At 38.4% G+C, this 25,064-nt stretch overlaps 1 protein-coding gene across 4 annotated transcripts; it reads left to right on the top strand.

Annotated features, from left to right (window-relative positions):
• The first annotated feature begins 810 nt into the window (after positions 1-810).
• ZHX1 (zinc fingers and homeoboxes 1) lies at positions 811-24,537 on the top strand. Of its 4 annotated transcripts, none has more exons than XR_014255487.1 (5): positions 811-1,213; positions 8,699-8,815; positions 17,272-20,121; positions 20,513-20,604; positions 22,644-24,537. XR_014255487.1 is itself a non-coding variant. In XM_082433175.1 (4 exons), the coding sequence occupies exon 3, from the start codon at positions 17,497-17,499 to the stop codon at positions 20,116-20,118; it is 2,622 nt and encodes an 873-aa protein (XP_082289301.1). In that variant the 5' UTR covers positions 812-1,213; positions 8,699-8,815; positions 17,272-17,496; the 3' UTR covers positions 20,119-20,121; positions 22,644-24,537. The 4 variants fall into 4 exon arrangements, 1 of the variants encoding a protein (XP_082289301.1); XR_014255488.1 differs by having other exon boundaries at positions 20,508-20,604; XM_082433175.1 differs by lacking the exon at positions 20,513-20,604 and having other exon boundaries at positions 812-1,213.
• The last annotated feature ends 527 nt before the right edge of the window (positions 24,538-25,064 follow it).

Here is a 25,064-nt window from a genome sequence, read left to right as displayed (position 1 = left end):
CCATGACTGGGATGGGGGCGGGGAATGAACATCAGGGCACCAGAGAGTTCTCACACGTCCTGGCCCCCGTGAATCCATGCAGAGTAGCCTGGAGGGTGAGACGTTTCTCTTTGCTTTGGTCTGTACTTTTCTCCATTTTAAAAATGATGGGGGTGGGGGCTGCAGACGGAAGGAGAGAGGTGGGAAGGGGCCATTTTCCCCAAAGCCTGGGTCCTTCGCTGGCCTCTGCGGGGCTGGTTCACATTGACGCTATCTGGATTTGAAGACCACAGCTTGAAAAGAAAACCCTCCAGAAAAGTGACTCGTAAGGGGGAAAAGGAGGGTTTTCGGGGAGCAGAGGGCGGCTCCGTCTTGCACCGCGGTTCGAAGTGAGGTTGAACCGAACTTTTGCTGTCAGCGAGTGGAGCGGCTGCTTTTGGTGGAGTAGGAGGCGAGAGGAGGCGGGACAGCAGTTGACAGGAGGTGGGGCTTCGGGGTAGAATCGAGAAGGGTCTCAGGAAGGCGGGGCTTCTGTTGACAGTGGGGGCGGTCTCCCGCCTAAAGGGGCGGGGCTTGGATCGTACTGCCCCCAAATGGGGCTTATGATGAGAAGGGGCGTTTCTCACGATCTGGCGCTGACACTAGAAAGGCGGAGCGCCCAGAGGGCAGGGCCACAACTAACAGAGGGCCGGGTGCCTTCTGGATTGACCTGAGTGAAGACCAGGCTTCTGCCAGTAGCGGGCGGAGCTATCACCGGCAAGGGGCGGGGCCACTTCGAGACCTGGAGAAGGCGGGGCTTCTGTTGACAGAGGGCGGAGCTTCTGTTGACAGAGGGGCGGGACGGTTCCCTACCTCCCGCCGTGAGGCAGAGGCCCGCAGAGGACCGGGTCGAACCCCAGGGGAGCAGGAGGGTCCGGGAGTGGAGAGCCAGGCGCGGAGCGGGGTGGGGGCGCGCGGAGGGCGCGCGCGCGGGAGGGCGCCGCCTGGGTCGGCTCTTCCCCTCCCCCCGCTCCCGCCCCCAGTCGGCTGCTGGGGCGCGCGCCTCGCCTCGCACCCCCACCCCCGACTCCCTACGCTCCGCGGAGTTCGCAGAGCTTCCGAAGCCGTGAGCCGGCCCGCCGAGCGGTTCCGGGTGTAGGGTTCACAGGTCAGAGTTGACTCCCTGAAGAGTGTAGCCGGTTTGAAATGCAAGATGGCGGCGGCGGGGCTCTGAGAGGCGCGGCGGCCCCTGCAGGTAGCTGCGCGAGCGGGCTCCGCGACCAGCGGCCCAGGGCGTCCGGGGCTACGGGTGGGAACCGGCGGCGCAGAGTCCGCGGCCGGCGCGGCGGGCCGGACGGGGGAGGGCGGGCCCGGGGCAGAGACCCCGGGGAGCTAAGCGCGCTCGGCGCGGCGGGTGGCCGGGCGGACGGGCGCGGGGCGTCCGAGGGGCAGGGACCCGGCCTGCCTGGGCCGGGATCGCCGCCAGGGGACAGACCCTGAGCCTCCTTTGCGCTCTCGGGGTCTCTGCGGCCGCGGAAGGAGCTGGGGTGGGCTCTGTAAGGGGAAATTTCAGCCCCCCTGCCTACGAGAGGGCTGAGCAACTTGGGATTGTTGAAGGAAGTGAGGACTGGGTCTCCCTAGAAGGGGGGCAGGCGCCGCAGGGATGGAACACCCCAGCAATGTTGAGGGTCCTAGGGGAGGTCGGGAGCCCTGCCCTGCGGGGGCGTGTGGCCTCGTGGGGACTTAGTCTCCCTGAGAGTCAGGAGAGATTCTCTTGCTGGAGCTGAGCGCACTGGTATTGGGGTTGGAGCCCGGAGAGATCCTTTGGGGAAGGGCTGTACCTCACTTCGGGGAAGGCTGGGCACCCATTTCGGGGCAAGACTCAGAGCTGAGTCCATAAGAACTATATTAGCTTTTGAGGGAGCCCTGGGACTTAGGGAGAAGTTGATTAGAGAGAATGGAAATGTTATCCGTCCCTTTCAGGAGGGAGAGAGGGAGGCTGACCATGGACCGCTCCAAGCCTTAGGGCCTGAAGGGAACAACTTCCCGGTCTTTGCAGGGAATGAAGGGCTAGGAAGGAGCTGTGAGAGGAAGGGGGTCTAATGGCAGTAAAGAAGAGCCCTGGCGGATGCTCTTTCCCTGTGTATTTACACCAAAGTTCTAGGAAACGGGACTTGAAATTCTTTGTTTCAATACGTCCCTCCCCACCTCTCTGTGGGTAACAGTAAGGGAAAAGCAAAACCCCGGAGAAGAAGAAGGAAAAAAAAAAAAAGATAAATTTAAAAAAAAAATACAAGAAAGAAAGAAAAAAATAAAGAGAAGAAAAAGGTTCCTTTGGATATCCTTAGCTTATGTTAGTGCAGGATCAAGCTCTCTGGCGGGTTTCAGTGAGAGACTCGGGTAGGAGAATTAGGAAGCGGGAGAGGGGATGGATAGAGGAGGCATATGGGGAAGAGATTGGGCAGAGCGGGAATTCCACAGGGCTTTTCTGTCATCTCACCCCAGCTCTGAAGAAAAACATGAGAAGAGGCTAATCTTTGTGGGGAGAAAAAAATGTCAGGAAAACTAACTGATAGAGAATTTGTAATGTGTTTAGGTTGGGACTGCATGTAACTTGAAGGGAAGAAGCAGTTCTCTTGGAGAGTGAGAGGATAGCAAAAAAGGGAAAATCACAGGATTGGGAAATAGAGTAGTTCCCAGTTAGGGAGGAAGAAGCAGCTTTATCCCAGGAATAGTGAGTATTTGTTGGGTTGGAGTATATGTTTGTGCATAACCTACATGAGTGCACCTTAAGATTTGTCGGTATTGGTCATTGTTTCTCAGTCTTTGTCTGAAAGCTTTAACTTGTGTTATATGGTGCTACGTGAATTATCCTTGCTTCTGAAAAATTGTCCTGAAAAAGTCGTTTGTTTTTATGCCCGTGGTGAGGATGAACAGGATTTGGTGTTAACAGAGATACTGACCCTAGCATATCCCATAGATTTTTAAAAAAATTTCTTAAGTAGCAATTCTGACTCCTGATTTTAAGCAAAAGAAATGTGAGTGCTGCCAAAAACAATAATGCTGTAACAGGATATAAAAGAAAAAGGGCTCTCATGAATATTTTTTCCTCTTAGTTTTTCCCTTCTTACTCTAAGCATTTTAGGGCTAAGCAGACTAATTTTGTGCAAAATAAGTTGTCAAACCTTGGGTCCTTTCAATATAGAATTGATAGCATTTCATTTATCAAGGACTCTTTTTGTAGAAGAATCTCTTCAAATGCTTTATTTAGTGATCAGGATTAAAATGAGAAAAAAAAGAATTAAAATAAGACTTGGGTAACTGATGACAGCTCTGATGTCTTGAACCATTCTAGTATTTTTTAAAAGAGCTTTAACGTCTTCAATAGAAGTGTTTTAAAAAACACATTTTAAGTATAAACTAGTTGAGAGCTACATGTTTGGAACATTGTTATTCATGTGTGCTGTTCTTTGGTTTCCCCAAAGTGCACGTAAGTCGAGTTTTATATTCAATTCTGACCAGATTAGGCTGGGTGAACCAGAAAGGCATTGCTGCCAGATGGTTTGAAAATATGCTAAGGCTGAAAACATAAATGTGCCTGTGCCGGTGAGCGCTCATTAGTAGATGTCTCTCCCTTACAGTGAGCTGATTATTTCACTGGATTGGAGGACAGTTCATGAATGATGCAGCAATTATTTCACCTTTAATGATACTTGTGTTATAAGTACTTTTTTTCAATAAATGTGAAAAAAAGTTTTACAGTTATTTTATTAATGAACTTGATAGCATAGGTGAGGTGGCTCATTTTGGAGATTTTTTCCCTTTTGTTATTATATTTCACATTGAGACTGAAAGGTGATGTTATGATATACTATACATTTTCCTTCGTGTAATGTTAAATAGGCACAAAAATGTGATATTTGGGACTTACTTAAGTGGAAGTACTCTTAAAATTACTAAAATGATTACAAGTGTAGCTGAGGAAATAACCTTTTTATGTGCGTTGCAGCATTGTGGATTTGGGCTCAAAAGTCTCTACTTATTTGAATATTAACAGTATTGAAATTTCAGTGCCTAAGCTAGTTTTTAATCTAATATCATATTCAGTCAATTCAGGGAGGTGTCCAGAAATATCTATTGCACTGTTTGTGGTAATAGCCAGTATAGCACATTCACTTTTATGTCTAAATTTTTTCTAACTTAAAATCCTCTTAAATCATCCTATGTAATTTCAAAAGTAATTTAAATTACATTTATTTGAAGGGAAAAAAACTATGGTACTAGCCTTTGAGTAATAGCCAGTGTTTCCCTTATATTATTGTATCCTGTTGCTCTGATACATTAACAGTTGTAGTCCGTGAGTAACCAGATTCGCATGACTGAGCTGCTGATTAAATTACTAATCAGGATATACATTTGCATTTACATTTTGGAGATCTGTATTTTATACAGTTAATTTTTTTATATATAGATTTTATTTATTTATTTATTTATTTTTTGGCTGCGTTGGGTCTTCCATGGCTGTGCGCGGGCTTTCTCTAGTTGCCGAGGGCTTCTCATTGCGGTGGCTTCTCTTGTTGCGGAGCACAGGCTCCAGGCGCGCAGGCTTGAGTAGTTGTGGCTCGTGGGCTCTAGAGTGCAGGCTCAGTAGTTGTGGCCCACGGGCTTAGTTGCTCTGCGGCATGTGGGATCTTCCCGGACCAGGGCTCGAACCCATGTCCCCTGCATTGGCAGGCGGATTCTTAACCACTGTGCCACCAGTAAAGCCCTATACAGTTAATTTTTAAAGTAAATATTTATGTAAATTTTTATGTAGGTTGCCAGGTTTTGGTCTTAAAGGGTACTTAATCTTTTCAGTTTATATAATCTGTATCCCATAATGTATTTGAAAGGTATAACGATGGTCTTATGTACCTTTGGTTTAAACAAATATGATGATATACTTTGGAAAAGAAGTATATATGAGCAGTTTAAGAGTGACGTTTATTCAAGGGAGTAAAAACTGAGTAAACCACTTTTTATACAGGATTTTTGTTTTCAGTTTTAAATTTATATTTTTAAAAAGTCATTATCAAAGCTTATCTAAAAAATTAAACCATTAAAGTGATAGACATATCATATACATATTTATCATTTAAAATAAAATAACTTTGTCATTAAATTTTAGTGATTTAATATTTCCCTTAGGACTTCTGACTCCCTTTTTCCCCTTCCTAAAGGTCTTTTTCTTTTTTTGATTGTTGTGAGGAATGAAAGGACATAGGAATATTCTGATATTTCTAAGCACTTCACTCATATTTATGTTTTTCTTCTTTACTAAGTTTATTCCCTTTTACCTTCCGATATTGTGAAAAAGAAGTTTGTTAAAACTTGTCTGGGGGCTTCTCTGGTGGCGCAGTGGTTAAGAATCCGCCTGCCAATTCAGGGAACACGGGTTCGAGCCCTGGTCTGGGAAGATCCCACATGCCGCGGAGCAACTAAGCCCACGTGCCACAACTACTGAAGCCTGCGTGCCTAGAGCCTGTGCTTCGCAACAAGAGAAGCCACCGCAGTGAGAAGCCCGCGCACCGCAACGAAGAGGAGGCCCCGCTCTCCACAACCGGAGAAAAGCCCACGTGCAGCCAAAATAAATAAATAAAATAATAATAATAAAAACTTGGCTGGGCTTGGACTCTACTTGGGAGTGGGGGTTGGGAAAAAAAGAACACTCTCACTGTATAAGATTTATATCAGAAGTTTGCGAGTTCTATGAAACACCCCTTAAAACGTGTCACATATTAGTGATTCATCTTGAAGCTAAGGTCAGAGGACCTATGTGCATGTTGGGGTGGGGGGTATAAATTATGATTGATTAATGTCTACCTGCTAAAGCCAGCCTATTCTAGCATTGCTTAATATGCTCAGAGGTATGAAATGGAAAATAAAATGGATTGTTTTGCAGACTTTTAAAATATTTTATAATGTTTCAACATTTAGCAAATTGTGTGTGTGGTAAGAACTCCTAGGATTTAGTCTTTTGACAACTTTTGTATATAACGTAGAACAGTGTTAATTTTATTTATCATGCTGTACGGTACATCCTTAGTACTTATTTATCTTATAACTGCAAGTTTGTACCTTTTGACTACCTTCATCCAATCCCCCCTCCCCCAAGTCCTGTACCCTGCCTCAGTAACCACAAATCTGATCTCTTTTTCTATGAGTTTGTTTGTTTTTTGAAGTATAACTGACCCAGAACACTATGCTAGTTCTCAACATTTAGCAAAATTTAAACAAAGACTTTCTTTGTTGTATAACTTAGTTAATACCTTAAATAAGAGTCAGAAAAATCTAATTGTGGACTTACTATGGGCCAGGAAATAGTCCAAGCACTTTACATGTGTTATTTCTTTCAATACTTACAGCAACCCTATTAAATAGGTACTATCATTGGCCCCATTTTACAGATGATGGGACTATGGCACAGTCAGGCTAAGTGGCTTATCCGGGACCACACAGCTAGTAAGTGACAGAGCTGGGACTTGAACCCATGCACTCTGGTTCCAAAGCCCAAATTCTTCATCTTTATTTCCAGTCCGTCCTCTACTGCCAAAATAACTGATCTGTTTTATTACATAATGTATGTGGTTGAGATGACTTATTTAATTTTCGAAGTTCACTCTGTTCCTAAATTTTAAAAAGATACTTTGAATTTGAGAGGTGTCCTAAAGTACTCCCAGTATCAGGAATTGAACTAACACCAGGCAAGTATGCTTTTCATCCAGAAATACTGAGGAACTCATTCGTTGCTCCTCTAGTTGCCTTGTGCCTTTGCATGTCTTGGCAGCTCTTCTCAGAGACTCTGGTTCAGTAAAACATCTTGCAATTACTGTGTGATTTAAGAATGGATTCAAATAGGTTACCAGTTTCCTATAATATTAATAATTCATTTTGGAAAATAACCTCCCCGCTTTGGCAGCTGTTTCCTATCCTCTCTTCTAGTCCACATCTTGTAGATGGATGGCTAAGGAGTGTCAGAACAAGGAGGTACCAGGAAATGAAATTGTAGAATCCCAGGCTGCAGACAGAACAGGATGCTCCACTGGGTCTACCAAGAAAATGCTCTTTTGCTTTTCGTGAAAATAGTGTAATTATTCAGCCTAAGCTTTAACTTACCCTACAAGTATTTTACTAAAGGACTGATACATTTACATGATTTCTCGATTTAAGTGGGCTCTTCATAAGCAATGCTAGAATAGGCTGGCTTTAGCAGGTAGACATTAATCAACATGCACCCCAACACCTACCCCAACATGCACATAGTTTCTCTGACCTAAACTTCAAGATGAATCACTAATATATGACTCGTTTTAAGGGGTGTTTCATAGAACTCACAAACTTCTGATATAAATAATCTTATCATAGTAATACAGTGAGAGTGCTCTTTTTTCACCAACCCCCCACTCCCAAGTATAGTCCAAGCCCAGCCAAGTTTTTTTTTTTTTAACTTTTGGCTGCATTGGGTCTTTGTGGCTGCGCGCGGGCTTTCTCTAGTTGTGGCGAGCCGGGGCTACTCTTTGTTGCGGTGCGCGGGCTTCTCATTGCGGTGGCTTCTCTTGTTGCGGAGCACGGGCTTTAGGCGTGCGGGCTTTGGTAATTGCAGCACGTGGGCTCAGTAGTTGTGGCTCGCGGGCTCTAGAGCGCAGGCTCAATAGTTGTGGCACACGGGCTTAGCTGCTCCGCGGCATGTGTGATCCTGCCTGACCAGGGATCGAGCCCGTGTCCCCTGCATTGGCAGGCAGATTCTTAACCACTGCGCCACCAGGGAAGTTCCCAGCCAAGTTTTAACAAACTTCTTCATAAAGTTGTATGTAATAATAGCAGGAATCAAAGGATGAGGTACTGAGGGAAATCATCTTCCTTAATATTCATTCACTATGGTTTTCAGAGTTTCAGTGCTTAAAGAACAATAACAAAAATGCTTCAACCCTTCAAAAGCATTATTTACTTTTATTTAATAAGACAAACAATTATAGTTTTTACTTAATTTTCCTGACTGGTTTAACAACTGTGAATAATATACCACAACATTTTTAGACAAATCTGAGTTTTCAGAGAATTTTCAGTTTGCTTGATTTTGTACCATCTAATGCTTCACGATGCACTGATTGAAAAACCATTTAGTAGTAGCTTTCTTACAAAACTGAAATAACCACCAGTCATTCTATTAGATATACCATATGTTTAGGGGTAGAATACCACTAGTTTATTTAAGTAGTATTGGCATGTCCCCAGCATTAATGATCCACTTCATTCCAATTAATACGTAGTAAATTAGGGTACAAATATCACTAGGCTTATATGTAAACATACAAACACACACCGCGTCCCAACTCTTAGTTTAACTAAGTTGTCTATCGTAACTTTTGTGTACTAATTTTTTACAATCCCCAGTTTCTTCATCTCAGCTTTCATATTATAGACTGCATATATTCACCTTTTGAAAACTTTTATTGAAAATAGTACAATAGTGACTTGGTTGTTTTATAAAATATAAAGATATTTTGAAGTGTAGTTTTCAGTTTTGAATTTCTTACTAAGATTGAGTTTGGCATTTCGATGATTCTTTTAAAAGTTCTGTGAGGATATGAAATTTTTTAAAAATTACATTTATTTTTAAAAAGCCAAGGCATAAGCTTAAAGTTTCCGAATAAGACTGAATAGTATCTAGAATAATAAAGCGATATTACTTTTCTTGTAGGAGATGGCAGATAGGTACTTTGGACCTGTTGGTAATGATGGCCTGAGCTAAACATCTCCTAATTTGAAGGGACACCCTTCTGTGTCAAAGAACAGAATGCGGAGGAAGCTATGGCAAGTATGTGTTTCATCGTTTTGGTATGGTAAAAACTCAGATACTGAATGTGCTCACTTAATATAGTGATACTATATTTGGCTAAAGTTTTAAAAGCTTTTCTTAAAAAAGCAGCAGATATATTCTTAACTCTTTTTTAAGAAATGTACTTTCAAACTTGAAAAATATAGAAGTATTGTCTGCTTTCATTTCAAAGGAAACAGCATCACACTTCATAATAAATCTATGTGGTATATTTAGAATTGAGTTTTCAATCTATTCAGTACATTTGCTGACATCCGCTGTGTATCAGGCACTGTACCAGGTGCTGTGGTAATAGTGGTGAACCAGACAAATGAAGGCCATGAGGGTAGAGACCTTTTCTGTGGGGAAATTGATCTAGAAATTTTACTATTCTTTTGCCTATATCCAGAAAAATTCTTCAAGACTTACAAGAACAACTCCTGAAAATATGTTTTCAGTATACAGTTCTCTAATAATAGTTAATTACAATTATAAAATTTAAGATATTAATAATTAAATACTTTGATTTAGGTTAAGCATACCACTATTTAAATATTTGAATATATTTGTACATAATTACTTTTATATTTTATCTACCTGATTCAAGTTGGCTTTTATAAGAAGCATTAGATTACATACTATACTGTTGGAAATATTTATTTAGTCCAATTGTTATTGTGTATGATTCCAGAAGGTACTAGGAAAGATTCCATAACCATTAATATGGTGGTTCACTTACATTTTTTGTGTTCTTACAAGTTGACATTACCAATACTAATTACTATTATCCTTCAAAGTATTTTTTTAATTAATTAATTTTATTTATTTATTTTTGGCTGCATTGGGTCTTCGTTGCCATGCGCGGGCTTTCTCTAGTTGCGGCGAGCGGGGGCTACTCTTCGTTGCTCTGCGCAGGCTTCTCATTGCGGTGGCTTCTCTTGTTGCAGAGCACAGGCTCTAGGCGAGCGGGCTTCAGTAGTTGTAGCACGCAGGCTCAGTAGTTGTGGCTTGCGGGCTCTAGAGCGCAGGCTCAGTAGTTGTGGCGCATGGGCTTAGTTGCTCCGCGGCATGTGGGATCTTCCTGGACCGGGGCTCGAACCCGTGTCCCCTGCATTGGCAGGCGGATTCTTAACCACTGCGCCACCAGGGAAGCCCCCTTCAAAGTATTTTTAAAAATTGAATGATTATATCCTGAGTGAAATAGGTAACAGTTACTTTATTTTATAAATGGGGAAGATAATGGAGAGATGAATGGCTTTTCAGCCTTTCAATGATAATCTCACTTAGAATCAAGAATAGCATTCTTGTATAGATCGTCTGTGAAAGACTTAATACACTTCCTTGAGAAAAGTAGGGGAAAATTATTTTCAGCCGAAAATTACTTTTGGATCCTATTCACAAACTTGAATAATAAAGACAGGAGATTTCATTATAGGGCTAGTTTGTGTATCACTCTCATTATATGTTACATACCGACCTACATGCCAGCAGAAGGTGGAACACCAAGATGTTAGTGTCCTGGAGACCATTCAAAAAGGCATTTCACTCCTCAAATCTGGAGTCAGAGCTTACCAGGAGAAATCTGTCCAGCTTAGATTCTTCTTTTAATCTTTAGCAGCGTTAAAGTTGGCTTTCTTGGGTAGAAAAAAAACAGGTAGGATAGAGTTTCTAAACCTTTAAGCCTTAATTAGCATTAGCAAAGGGATCTTCTGAAATTAGATAATCTTTGGCCACAGTTTCTTAGATGCTACTACTTGGATCATATTCACTCCCGTCTGTATTCACCTTGATCTTGAGTTTTTATTATCTTGAGACCATTTTGGCAATTTTCTTGAGATTTATGTCTTAGGTAATAATTCTAGGTTTCAGTAATTTTTACAAACGTTTGTTGTGGGTACAAATTTGGGTTGACAAATCGCTCATTTTTGTTTTTGAGAACTTGACTCTTGTTTCTAAATATTTTTATATTTTAGCTTTGAAAAATGCCTCAAGTGTGTAAAGACCAAAAAAAAATTTTGTAATTAAAAAAAGTATCCTCTTGGACACCTTTTTTTAAAAGAACATGGTAGATAGCCTTTGTTTTAATTTGAGTCCATTATTCTTTGTTCCTACTATTATTTCAGGCATTCTGTGATTTTGGTGGATTTGTGACTTTTAGTTTGAATACAAACATGTAAAAATAAGTATTTTCAGCTGGCTAAACAGAACTCTGACTCAGAGAGGGAGAAGTGAAACTAAATAGAATACAGAGTCCTAAGAGTTCTCAGTTTATGTATAAATACACATTTCAAAGGATTCTTAGTTTGTATATTTTAGTTGTCCTAAGAACAGTTTTACTTAGTTGGTACTAGGTCAAAACTACCACAGTACTTAAAAATTATAGTTATCTTCTAAATGTTCTTATTTGACCCAGCATTGGCCTAAAAACAAAGTTTGTTTTTATTCGCATAAAATCTTACCAAAATAACATGCCTTTGTGGCTAACTAGGCCAATAAACTGTTAATCATTTAATTTAAAGTACAAGACAGCCAGAAAAATAGAGGCTTGGAAATTCAGTGTAGCTATGGCCCTACTTATAAAATTTTTTAGACTTTTTTTTTAGCACTAAGCATAGAATTTGAAACAATCCACTAACTTTTTATAGTGTATTATATTGAGAACCTGTTTTTAAATCTCTTTAAAAATATAGAATATCATTAAAATATAGTTTTCTCTTATAGAGAAATAATGATTCTAAGTTCAGATTTGCACTTGCTATCTTTATAAGAACTGTGCCTTTTCTTCCGCATTCTACTGCAGGACTAATTCTTTGAATGAATTTATCATCCTTGTTTCATTTTTATATAGTCTACAAATTTAGATATACACTATTCACACATAAAACTGATTTGTTATGGTAGAATTATAGATATTGGTAAATATTTGTTGAATATCCATTGCTATATTTTAATAAATAGAGTGTTTTATATTTGAGCATGTTTTCATATTCTAGTGACTAAGGTAATTTTATTAGTAAGGATTTTACCAGTGAAAGTACTGTAAAGCGAGCACAGTTGTTCTTTATAGCTCCTCTATAAATGAGTGCTTAATGAAGTAGAATGTATAATACACAATACACATATATTTTAAAGCTTTTTTTTTCCCCAGCAAATATTATTGGGGACTTCATAGGCACTGTGTTTGGCCCTGGGAATAGTGGAGAGCTAAACAGACATTCTCTCTGACCATGTAAGAAGAACTACTTTTAGAACTGCTCCAGATTTTTATTCTGTGATGAAATAAATTTTGCTTTCACTAAATGCTTTTCTGCAGAGAAAATTTCATGTAATTATTTTCATGAGTTAAGAATCATGAATTGATTAAGGAGCATCCTACCCTCAGGAGAAGAACCAGTGCGCAGATAGAACCATGGAAATTGGCTTGGCCTAGATCTACACCCTGGAGATTATGTGTGGTCTTGCGGGCTCTTAGAACCAGTCTGACTTCTCTACTGTGGGGCAGCAGCCCCCAAAGATGTCTGGAATACCCCTGAATGCTGTACATACTCAGATTCTTCTTCTTCCTGAAAAAACCTTTATGTAGCACATGTTTTTGCTTTAAAAATAGAAAGTAAACTTTGTTTCCAGCTTGAGACAAATGACCATAGAAATATTTTAGTCTATTTGCAGTTTTAAGGCCTTGAAACTATTGTTTGTTGTATTTACAGTAAAGCAATGTCATAACAATATTAAAGAAAACTTGTAAATACCACACATAAAAAGATTTCACCCATAATCTCATGTGAAAATTTCATTTTTTATGTTCTCATCTAGTCTTTGTCCACATGCATACATATTTTCCCATAGTTATTTTATAATCAGTATACAAATTTTGTTCTGATTTTTAAAAATTTAACAGTAAATGGATACTTTACCATATTCCTTAATTACTTTTTTGAATATCATTTTTAATGGCAGTGTAATGGATTTGATCATTTTTTTTTTAAACGTATTTCTCTACTGAAAGATTAACTGAAAATAGCGTTCAAACATAATTATATTTACAGTGCTGGATGCATTTAGAGCATAATTTTTTCTTTTATTGGCAGACTTCACTTTAATTATGTTTTAATTGCAAAGCCACCTAGCTCCTCAACTGAACTCTAACCCTCTTTTATAGGTAAATAGTGCAAGCTTCTGCAAATTGATTTTAAGCTTTTTTGAGTTGACTTTCAGAGGGAGGATGAGATGCCTGTCAGCTAATAGCAATTTCTATATGGCAGTTTTCCTGTCTCAGCCCCACTGCACTGTAATGACGAAAGGAGATGAATTGAAACCACACCATGGAAATTCTTATTCTGTATTTTTAACCCCTTTTGCTTTTTCGTTCAACTTGTGTGCCTTGTCAGCTGATTATGTTGCTTGAGAGATAGAAAGAAAGAGAATAATAGTAAATAAATGGTATTTATCCATTCCCAAAAGAATTTTTCAGGGACTGGGGAAAAAAGCATTAATTAGGCACCTAATGTATATCAGAGTGTGTGAAGCATTTTTATTTGATCAGCCTCTGAGGTAGGATACCAGTATTCTTATTTTCTCCAGGGCAGCCTTCTCTGCTTCTTTTCTAGAAGCCTCCTGTAATGTGCTTATATAGTTCCCGATACTTCCTCTCTCACTGCATTGATCATAGTTAGTCTAAGGAATTGTTTACTGCCTGTTTTCCTTGCTCAACTGCTAGAACCTGGCAGACCAGAGATGATTTGTCCTGGTCACTGCTGTAATCCAAGTGCCCAACACAGTGCCTGGTACGTGGTTGACCTTCAACAAATAGTTGTTCAGTGGATTTGTTGAACTGAAGAATTTTGGTTTTATAGGTGAGAAAACTGAGGTTGATATGAGGTTGATATTGGGTAACTTTCCCAGTCACCTAACTACTAAGTGACAGAGGAGACTCTAAAACCTGTGGTTTTACCCTATATCACAAAGCCTCTGTGAACTTACCCCCTGGGCCTGGGTTTCTTCTTCCATAAAAAATGGGACGATTGTACTGAGGTCCCTGCTTCCCCCCCAAATCATGACTTTATAATAAGGACCACGAGGATGCCCTTGTTTGTGCTTTGATTTATTTTTATGTTATATACATAATAACAGAACTGAGCCATTGGACCAAATCTTGAGGCTCTTTTGGGAACTCTTAGTCTCCCTTTGGAAATATGTTAAATAATATAGTGACTCTGGTTTGTTAGCAAAATGTGAGCAAACAGTTTTAGAAGTGAAGAGGAAAGAGTATTTCTCAGGTCTATGTAGTTGAGTATAGAAGTAATCCAGGTTGAGGCAACCTAGGATACTCAAAATAATCAGATTTTTAGTCTTTTGCATTACTGAAGATTTTTTTTAAGCCTTTGTTTTAAGTAGCTTATTTAAATTTAATTATAATTTTAAAATTATACATTTAATTTAAAATATTTAATTTAAATAAATTTAATTTATAATTTTAAATTTTCGAATTCCTTTCAAAGACCAGTACTTTCAAAGGAAAAAGCACAATTGTGTGTATATATCATTAGATAATAATATATGAATATTTTGTAATTTTCATGACTTTAGCAAAAAATATTTAAGCTTTTAAAATTTTATATCTGTTTCAGTTCTTACAAACTGACCATCCTGAGCTAGTGAACTATAAGGAAAAGAAATAAAAGTAATAATTTCGTAGCATATTCCTATTTTTATACTAGATAGGATAAAAAGTAAGAAGTTTAACCCAAGAGCTAGAGAACCAGAATAATAAAGGGATTTTAGCTCCTCAAGTTTCTCTTCTGTATCTTTTTATTAGTATGGGTTACTCTGTTCTACTCCTGGGCGCTCCAGGCCTGCCTTTTAGAGTGAAACAACCTGAAAGGACACATTAAATTCACTTTAGCTTTCACATTTCACTTAGCACTGGCAAGCTGAGGAGTTTTGATGAAAGTATTTACATTTTTAAGGCAAAGGCTTCAGACACATCTCAGAACCCATCAGAGGTGGGAGTAGGGATTGTGGGGTCCGTGGGATGGGGTCAGGTAGTAGTTTAGCTTCTATACTTCTCCAACCAGTGGCTATATTCTTTAATCAGTTTTGCACTTGGGCTTCTCATAGAATTTTGTTTGAAGAAAGGGCTCTCCTGCTTACAACAAAAAGTTTGAAAACCACCACTTTCAGGAAATGTAGTTTCAAGAAAAACCCCTCTATCTTTGACTTCTGGCTGTTAATATACCCTAACTAAGTATAATCTAAGATTCTATGAGAATAGCAGTCACAAAATAGCTTACTCCCCTGCCTTTCAGCAATTCTCCTTCACTGTCAAAAATGTGGGTGCTGCTCATTTGTTACTCTTCTGCTTAAAGTCTTATTTGAGGAATTCCCTGTTTCTAATGAGGAAAAAATGATCAAAACAGTGGTGTTCCCTATTGAATTGAGTAGGAGAGATGGTATTATCTTAGTTTATAACATTTAGTTAAGAAATCGTTTTAAATTTCAGTGATTTCTTTATTTTCCCTTAGAAATCAAAGTTTTTTTTATAGAAAAAAAAAACTGACACTTTTGAGAGTGGGGTTTGGACTGTTGATACCATTATTATTACTAAGCTGATGCTCTTTATTTTGTAATATGGGAAATCAGGACATTTAGTCCGACTTTTGGTCCAACTTTATCTGTTGCTTGGATCCATCAAATGGATATGTAGTATATATTTGAATAATCCCAGTGAGGATGATCTTACCACCTTCAAAGGCAGGACATTCTCTCTTTGGACAGCTCTGTTTCCTAAAAATGTTTCTCCCTTTACTGAGTCATGGAGACCTAGTTTTGCTATAATCTTTGAAATAAACTTTTTCTCCTCATTCAGCTAGGACAAGGATTATGCTAGTAAATGAAAATAGTTCCAATTTGTGGTACAAAATAAGTGATACCACTTATTGTATTCATTTTCATTTGGTTTAGAATTTAGAAGCACACCAACCTTGATTTAGCATCAAAATTGTATTTTAACTATTTTGGGTACAAAAGTATTAAAATGTATTTGTATGAGCATAATTCACTTTTTCTTGATGATTCAAGGTCATTCTTGTGAATTTCAGCTACGTTTTCCATGGTGATGCCCTTAGGGCATTTTGAATTTTACAGGACTCTTTTTCTATTCATTCTAGTTCAGGTTGGAAGTAGTTTTGTGTGTGTGTTGGGGGGAGGATCTTAGTTCCCCAACCAGGGATTGAACCCCGGGCCACAACAGTGAAAGCACTGAATCCTAACCACTAGACCACCAGGGAACTCCCTAGTTCAAGTTAATAAGCATTTAGTGAGTCTCTACTTCCAGGCTTCTGTATGCAAAAGGAGATATAGAAATGTATGAGAAGTCAGCCAAGATAGCTCAGCTGGGAGAGCTTAGATTGAAGACATAAAGGAAATTGCCTCCATCCAGAGTTTCAGGAGCTTTGCTATGTCTCAAAAAAGCTATTACTTTAAAAAAGAAGGAAAAAATGAATAAGGAAACTGGAGGTTTCGGGACAGAAGTGTAACATTCCTCTGGTACAATATGGTAAGTGCTAGACTAGAAAATAAACCGGGGAGGAGGCTGGGCCGAGCTAAGGGGAGAAGGTGATCTCTCAGGCAGATCTATAGAGAGGTCATCACACCCAGTGCACAAACAAGTGTCCTGGCACAAGGAATGGCCTGCACTGAGAGTCCCTAGAATAGCAATCGTTTTTGCTCTGTGCCTAAAGCATAAGGAAATAGGAGTCAGGAGGGAGATGGTAGGAAATTGAGGTTGCAGCCAGCATGTGAAGGGAACTACATGTGGCTTAAGGAGTTTGAATTTCATTCTTTCAGCACTGGGGACCCATCATAAGCTTTAAGTCAGGAGACTGATACGATTAGATATGTTTTACCAATTTTGATAGCATTGTGGAGAATGATTAAGATAATGTTTCTGAAACTTTGATCATTTATATTCTGTCTTTGTTGCTTTTGCCATACTTGGGCATGCTTTTGGGATAAGACAGACCAGGAGGAAGAAGCAGGCATAACTGATGGATTGAATTTCTTATATACTTAGTGGTCATAGTCTTGAGTATCTGTGGCTGCTTTTATAGTTTTAAAGTTCCTCCCCTGTTAACAGATTATCATTTCACATTGATATTAGTATGCCTGCCTAAGCAGACTCTTTTTCCCCCTTCCCTTCCAATATATAGCTGGCTAGCTGAAAAATCCAAATAAACAAGCCCGTGGGCTGACCCATGAGGTACAGTACATGACCTTGAGTGAGTTGGCTTGGAGACATCTATTTTGATCCTTAGAGGACTTTTTTCCTGGTCTGGTCTTATTCTACATCTTTATAACTGAGCTCTCCAACAACTTCATGTAAGTGAAATATAACTGTAATTTGTTTAATAGATCATAATCACTCATTTAAAAACATTTTTTAATTTATCTTAATGTAGGTGATTGGAGTTGTGCTTCAAAAATTTCAGCAGTTCAGCAGTATTTTATTTGCCAACCATAAGCTCTTTACTTGATAGCACCATGAAAAAGCTGCTAATGAGACTTGTTGAGCACAAAGACAGACTTGAAGAACCAAAAGCCATTGTTTTCAAATGAAGAATACTGAACAGTTTTAAGCCCCAATGCTTTTTAATCACCACTGAGATTTCCCCCGTAACATCAGAATGGCAAGCAGGCGAAAATCCACAACACCCTGCATGGTCCTAGCCAGTGAACAGGATCCAGACCTCGAGTTGATATCAGATTTGGATGAAGGTCCTCCTGTACTTACACCTGTAGAAAACACCAGAGCAGAGAGTATCTCAAGTGATGAAGAAGTTCATGAATCCGTGGACTCTGACAATCAGCAAAATAAAAAAGTTGAAGGTGGCTATGAATGTAAATATTGTACTTTTCAAACTCCAGATCTAAATATGTTTACTTTTCATGTGGATTCAGAACATCCCAATGTAGTGCTAAATTCATCCTATGTTTGTGTCGAATGCAATTTTCTTACCAAAAGGTATGATGCACTTTCCGAGCATAATCTGAAATATCACCCAGGAGAAGAAAATTTCAAGTTGACTATGGTGAAACGAAATAACCAGACAATCTTTGAACAAACAATAAATGATCTGACTTTTGATGGTAGTTTTGTTAAAGAGGAGAATTCAGAGCAAGCTGAATCGACAGAAGTTTCTTCTTCGGGAATATCTATCAGTAAAACTCCTATCATGAAAATGATGAAAAATAAAGTGGAGAACAAACGGATTACAGTTCATCATAATTCAGTTGAGGACGTTCCGGAAGAGAAAGAGAATGAAATCAAACCAGACCGTGAAGGAACTGTGGACAATCCAAGTTCTTCAGCTTCTGAATCGAATACAAGTACTTCCATTGTAAACAGAATACATCCAAATACTGCCAGCACAGTTGTGACCCCAGCAGCAGTTCTTCCTGGGTTAGCACAGGTTATCACTGCTGTATCAGCTCAGCAGAATTCCAATTTGATTCCCAAAGTCCTCATCCCTGTTAATAGCATTCCTACCTACAATGCTGCATTGGATAACAACCCCCTTTTGCTTAACACCTACAACAAATTCCCTTATCCAACAATGTCAGAAATTACTGTTCTTTCTGCCCAAGCAAAATATACAGAGGAACAGATCAAGATATGGTTTTCAGCCCAACGTCTAAAACATGGTGTTAGCTGGACTCCCGAGGAAGTAGAGGAGGCGAGAAGAAAACAATTCAACGGAACAGTCCACACTGTACCTCAGACCATAACTGTCATCCCCACCCACATTTCCACAGGGAGTAATGGTTTACCATCCATCTTACAGACATGCCAAATAGTTGGCCAGCCAGGTCTGGTCCTTACCCAAGTGGCTGGCACGAATACCTTGCCAGTAGCAGCACCTATAGCCTTGACAGTGGCAGGGGTTCCAAATCAAACAAACGCACAGAAAAGTCAGCTCCCGGCCGCTCAGCCTACTGCAGAGACCAAGCCAGCAGCAGCAGGAGCCCCATCCTCTCAGCTTGTAAAAAATGAAACCACAGTGGCGAACCCTGATGCGTTCGGCGTTCGGGCAAAAAAGACTAAAGAGCAACTGGCAGAATTAAAAGTTAGCTACCTAAAGAATCAGTTTCCCCATGATTCCGAAATTATCAGACTTATGAAAATCACAGGGCTGACAAAAGGAGAGATTAAAAAATGGTTTAGTGACACAAGGTACAACCAGAGAAATTCAAAGAGTAATCAGTGCTTACATCTCAACAATGATTCCTCCGCCACTATTATCATAGACTCCAGTGATGAAACCACGGAATCCCCAACTGTTGTTACTTCACAGCAGAAACAATCCTGGAATCCTTTTCCAGACTTTACTCCCCAAAAGTTTAAAGAGAAGACGGCAGAGCAGCTTCGTGCCCTACAGGCAAGTTTTCTCAACAGCTCTGTACTTACAGAAGAAGAATTAAATAGGTTAAGAGCGCAAACCAAACTTACCAGAAGGGAAATTGATGCTTGGTTTACAGAGAAGAAGAAATCAAAAGCTTTAAAGGAAGAGAAAGGAGAAATAGAGGAAAGCAATGCAGGTAGTTCCAAAGAAGAAACTGGAGAAACTTCTCCTGGAGATGAGTCTAGTGCACCTAAGTCAGGGAGTACGGGCAAAATATGTAAAAAGACACCCGAGCAGTTGCACATGCTTAAAAGCGCATTTGTCCGAACACAGTGGCCATCGCCAGAAGAGTATGACAAATTGGCTGAAGAAAGCGGGCTTGCTAGAACAGACATAGTTAGTTGGTTTGGGGACACCCGTTACGCTTGGAAAAATGGAAACTTGAAATGGTACTACTACTATCAAAGCGCCAATTCAAGCAGTATGAATGGTCTGTCTTCTCTTAGAAAAAGGGGGAGAGGGAGACCCAAAGGAAGGGGGAGAGGAAGACCTCGCGGGCGGCCCAGAGGAAGCAAGAGAATGAACAACTGGGACAGGGGGCCGTCCCTCATCAAATTTAAAACTGGAACTGCAATACTTAAGGATTATTACCTGAAGCACAAATTTCTTAATGAGCAAGACCTCGATGAACTTGTTAACAAATCACATATGGGCTACGAGCAGGTCAGAGAATGGTTTGCTGAAAGACAGAGAAGATCAGAGTTAGGTATAGAATTATTTGAGGAAAATGAGGAGGAAGATGAAGTTATTGATGATCAGGAAGAGGATGAAGAAGAAACAGATGACAGTGACACTTGGGAACCCCCACGACATGTGAAGCGGAAGCTTTCTAAATCAGATGACTGAAATGTAAGTTGTTAAGCTGCGTGTGCATTCACCAACCACATACATTTAGCACAGTCACCTCGTATTTGTCATCGTCACTTTTGACGGATTTTTTCTAAAATAGTTTCTCTTATGCCTCATAAGAAGACTAGGTGCCATGAGTATAGCCAAGAGATACGATTATCATGTGTAGTCTGATTCTTGTGATGGTTATGTTTATTTTGTAGAGTTTAATGTTGCCTTAATTATTTTTTATGTGAAATGTTCTTTACTTTGTTTTAAGGGAAAGTTACCCATTCTCTAAGAAGGAAGACTGGTGGGCGGGTTGGGGATTCACACATACTAAAGATAACTAAAATGTATTTCTTGCAACCCTCCTTCACTAAAGCTTCATTTTTTGCCTGTTTAAGGAAAGAATACAAAAACGAAAACTAAAAAGAAGGGGAAAAGTATACCGAAGGAAAGACTTACCACAGGGGTGAAGATTGCTCAGTTTTAGGAAACTAGGTGAAAATGGCTATCTCTCTTTCTTTATTCATTGTATTGCCCCCCAAACTATTAGATTTTTAACTAGAGTTTAAAATGCTTTAAGTATTAAAATTATTCAATTTTTTTTCTATTAAAAGCCAAAGGTCTGTTTTAAGCGATATATAAATTCATGTTTGCTTAGGTGGCATCTGTCTTTGAAAACTGTGATATAAATTATTTCTGTTTTAGGGATCAGTGGTAAATAACAAATTTTATATTAAATTAACTCAATTGCCTAAAATGTCTTTTCCTTATTTGATATAAAACAAACCTGCTACCAGCAGAAACACATTATTAAGTTAAAAATATCTCTCTGTAGGCATAAAAGTGCAAGTATATATGCTTTAAATTTGAAAGGTTTGGCATGTTCCTTAACTCTTAATTCTTTTATAGGTTGGATTAATTAAAATTTCACTGTAGTTGCAAATCCAGATACCTGATTTGGAGTTAGAACTTGAATTCTTAATACTTTTGGAATTCAGTAGCATAGTTTGCTTCTTTTCTACTCTCTGTTTTGGAGTGTTTTAGGATAAGACTGTACTTTTTTTAAAAACAGTGCAGTTGTCATGAAGTGTTTGTATCTGTCCATCAGTAGTCCAAAAGCACCTTGTTGTCAGAAATCACTGCAGTGTTCTCAAACAGCAGGGGAGGAAAAGAGGCTTAGACCCTCATCATGTGAGCATATTTATTATACTTACTTCCATAGCTTTTTGCATCCCTACCCCATCTGCTACTTTTACGCTCTCTTATTCTGCACAGAATTTCTTTAATTCCCCCATGCCTTCCTCCCTGGTTTTATTTAGTTTTAACAGTTGTTTATAGAGAGCTTAATATGTACCAGGCACTATTCTTATTGCTTGGCAGTAAGCAAGATATTCTTTTTTTCCAGATATTCTTTTCATTAACAGGTTTTTTTTTTTCAGGCAGAAAAACAGATGAGACTAAAAATGCACCTATTTTAGAATGAATCTTACTCCAGGTTATAGAGCATAATGTATCCTTGTGAGTCACAAGAAGTTAAACAGCCTTGTACGGCTTTATCCTGAAACGCAGCCCTCCATTTCCTTATGTCAGAAATCTTCAGGACAGGCTTTTTTCTGACCCAGATGCAGAAAATATTTTTTACAGGCTTTTTTTTTGTTGTTGCTAAACACAAGAATGTGCACTCGGCCAAGATTGAATCAACAAATTTGTTGCTGCAGTGAATTGTTGTCATTGTTGTAGTAGTAATCTCTGCAGTGATTTTGGAGGAAGTTGTAATCTCATTCTAAAAATAATGTGAACTTTTTTGTACAGCTTAGTTTGACCTTACTTTAAGTTTGTGTGGATAATTCGTAAGTTATATATCAATATGCTAATGGACACTATGGTCAGAAAATTCACACAAAGCCATGCATGATTTTTAAAAAATTGTATCGTATATGTTATACATGTACTTTTGTGGTACCTATATTGGCATGCTCTAATTTTAAAATGTGCAAAAGTCTAAAATTATAAAACCCATTAATTAGCAAGTTATCATTGGTTTAACAAAATAATTTTTCATCTTATAAAAGGATTCACTGTAAATTTCCTCTAAACTGTTACTTCTTCATTTAGATACGGTTTAATTTACCAAAAAAAAGTAACCAAAACCTTTCCAAAATAGTTACTGCAAAAAAGTCATAAACACATATGTCTTTTGCACAAGCTAGCCCCGTATATAAATAGAAAAAAATACAAGTCTTTAGATTTCATAGTCTATTATGAATACAATGAAATATATACTTCCTACTAATATTTTTTTATAAATTATTACATGTAGGTAAAAAATGTCTATAAGCAAATCTGGTATATGCAGAACATATACACTGGAGTTGCAAAATCTGCATTACACAAGATACATGTGGCAAGTGATCTCAGGATTAATAAGCGAATACAGAGGATGTATTTTAATCGTTTTTGTTTCTAAAAGTGGTAAATGTTAAAATATGGTTATCTTTAAAATTTTAGTTTTTTATTATGTTTTTCTTTTATAGCTGCCTAAAACGTTGGAGGAGAATCAATTCTTCAACTCCAGATGTCTGGTTTACTGTGAATGGGCCCAATCTTTGATGACACTGAAAACGTTTGGGGGCATACACAATCTCAAAAAATAGGATCCAATACCCAAAAACAGTGGGACTCAATGTTGTGTCAAAGTTAAACTGCTGCAGACGGCAGAAGTCCTGCAGCGCACACAGGACACTAATTAAAACAACTTGTAAGAAGTCACATTTCAATGCAGTGCATTTTTATTCTGATATGATGGAGACATTCTGATTCTTAGACTTTCTGAGGGGGTTTAATGACCACTAGAGCTTGTCCTCATATTCTGTTCAGCTTAATACTGTATGTCTCGTAAGATGGGCCTTATTGCCTGTATTCTTTGATGTATGATTAAGATTATAGCTTTGAGTGACCAAACATTTTACAGAGTAAAACTTGTTTGAAGCAGGAAAAAGAAAAATCTGATTTATTTCTGTGTCTCATTTCTCAGGCCCTGCACTAAGATTAAGGAGTTGTGCCTGGGTTTATGTAATTTCAACGTAAGTGAAAAACAGGCTGTGGACATATGTTGGAGCAAGAAGGTTTTGTGGTATCATTGGCGCTTAATGATTGGATATTTCATTGAACACATTCATGGATACCACTATTACTACTTGTAATACTCTGTTACTTTTTTCATTAGAAACTGAATTAGCTTTTTCTTAAACCCAACATAATCAGTACTGAAGAAGGGAAAGAAACTGGCATAAGAATTTGGATAGGGTGAAACTCTGAAATAAATATTGTACCAAAAATGTGAAAAAGAACCATGTAGTAAATATCAACTTAGTGTTTTCTTACAATCGTATAGAAATCAGAAATTTTGTACAGGTGTCAGATCAGAATTTTCAAGAATTATCTTTTGGTGAAATTCTTTGTGTAACAACTTCAATGAATAAAGAAAAAAATTCTGAACTGATCAGAATGAGTTAAAACTTAGCTTTTCACTTATGAACATGGCAGTGTTCACTGTTAACTCTTGCCATTTCAGGAGACTGAAAGTTCCTCCTAACTCAAACTTTGTAAAGACCGGTGCTGTTCATTCGTGTTGAGAAGGACCCTTTCCTTTGTGACTATAGGACCATTTTTCAAAATGTGCTTTCTTCATAGAAGAAATGTTCAGTTTCATTAGCTTTGGATTTTAAAATGTTTTTCTGAATGACCAGATGTAGTGGGCTTGGCCAGTTTATTTTATCTAATTTAATGAATAATAAATATTAAGCTCTTGTTTTTACCTAAATGTTTGTCATCTAATGAAAATGTTATGAAAAAGCCTTGACTATGCATGCTGCTTTCATTTTTATAAACTTTTCATTTTTTAACTATAGCTTTATTAGTAATTCCAAAATGCTGCAATTTAGCTTATTTCTTCATTCAAACAGCTGGCTTTGTGGGTGGCTTTTTCATACCTACTGTTAACTTTTTTTAAGAGAAGCAATGTAAAGACAGTAACGATTTAATGCACTAAACTGTTCTTTCTTTTACACGTTTAAAAACTTCTTAAAGCACTCTGTATTATAATGATTAAATTGCTCCCTTTTTTAAATCATTGCTAATGTGGTCTGAGTTTTGTTTGACAATAATTTTAATGTTTTCAAAATTTGAAATGTCAAGTATTGGTAATGAAACCTTTGAATATATTTATATTATGTTTCCCTTGCAATATGTTAACTTTGTATAGCTGTAAATAACTATTAGTAATTTTCCCCCAGTCTCTTAAGACTTGACACTTAAATCTGCTCTGATGTTTGCTAGCTTTTAAATATATTTATTTGACAGAGCAAAGAACCCTCTTCTCCTGGTTAACTGTGTCCTTGAATACAAAATAAAAGTTAGCAGTGATTAGTAGTTTTCAGTGATTTTTTTTCATTTTATTAACTGAATTTTCAAAAAATTATGGTAAAATATAACAAAATTTGCCATTATATCCATTTTTAAGTGTACAGTTCAATGGCATTAATTATATATACAGTGTTGGGCAACAGTATCCACTATTTCCAAAACTTTTCATCATCCCAAACAGAACTCTGTAACTGTTAAGCAATAACTCTCTATTGCCCCCTCCCTACAACCCCTGGTAACCTTTCATCTACTTTCTGTTTCTATGAATTTGCCTATTCTTGATATTTCAAATAAGTGGAATCATACAATCCTTGTCCTTTTATGTCTGAATTATTTCATTTAGCATAGTGTTTTCAAAGTTCATTCATATGGTAGCATATATCAGAATTTCATTCTTTTTTTATAAATTTATTTATTTTATTTATTTTTATTTTGGGGGGGCTGTGTTGGGTCTTCGTTGCTGTGCGTGGGCTTTCTCTAGTTGCAGTGAGTGGGGGCTACTCTTCATTGCGGTGCGTGGGCTTCTCATT

This window comes from Balaenoptera physalus, assembly GCF_965194825.1.
Source record: "Balaenoptera physalus genome assembly, chromosome: 17".
NCBI lineage: Eukaryota > Metazoa > Chordata > Mammalia > Artiodactyla > Balaenopteridae > Balaenoptera > Balaenoptera physalus.
Note: the sequence above shows the minus strand (reverse complement) of the source record. Positions and strands in the feature narration are given on the sequence as shown.

Excerpts from the sequence above, each read along its gene's own strand:
- ZHX1 (XM_082433175.1), top strand. The coding sequence starts at position 17,497 with ATGGCAAGCAGGCGAAAATCCACAACACCCTGCATGGTCCTAGCCAGT.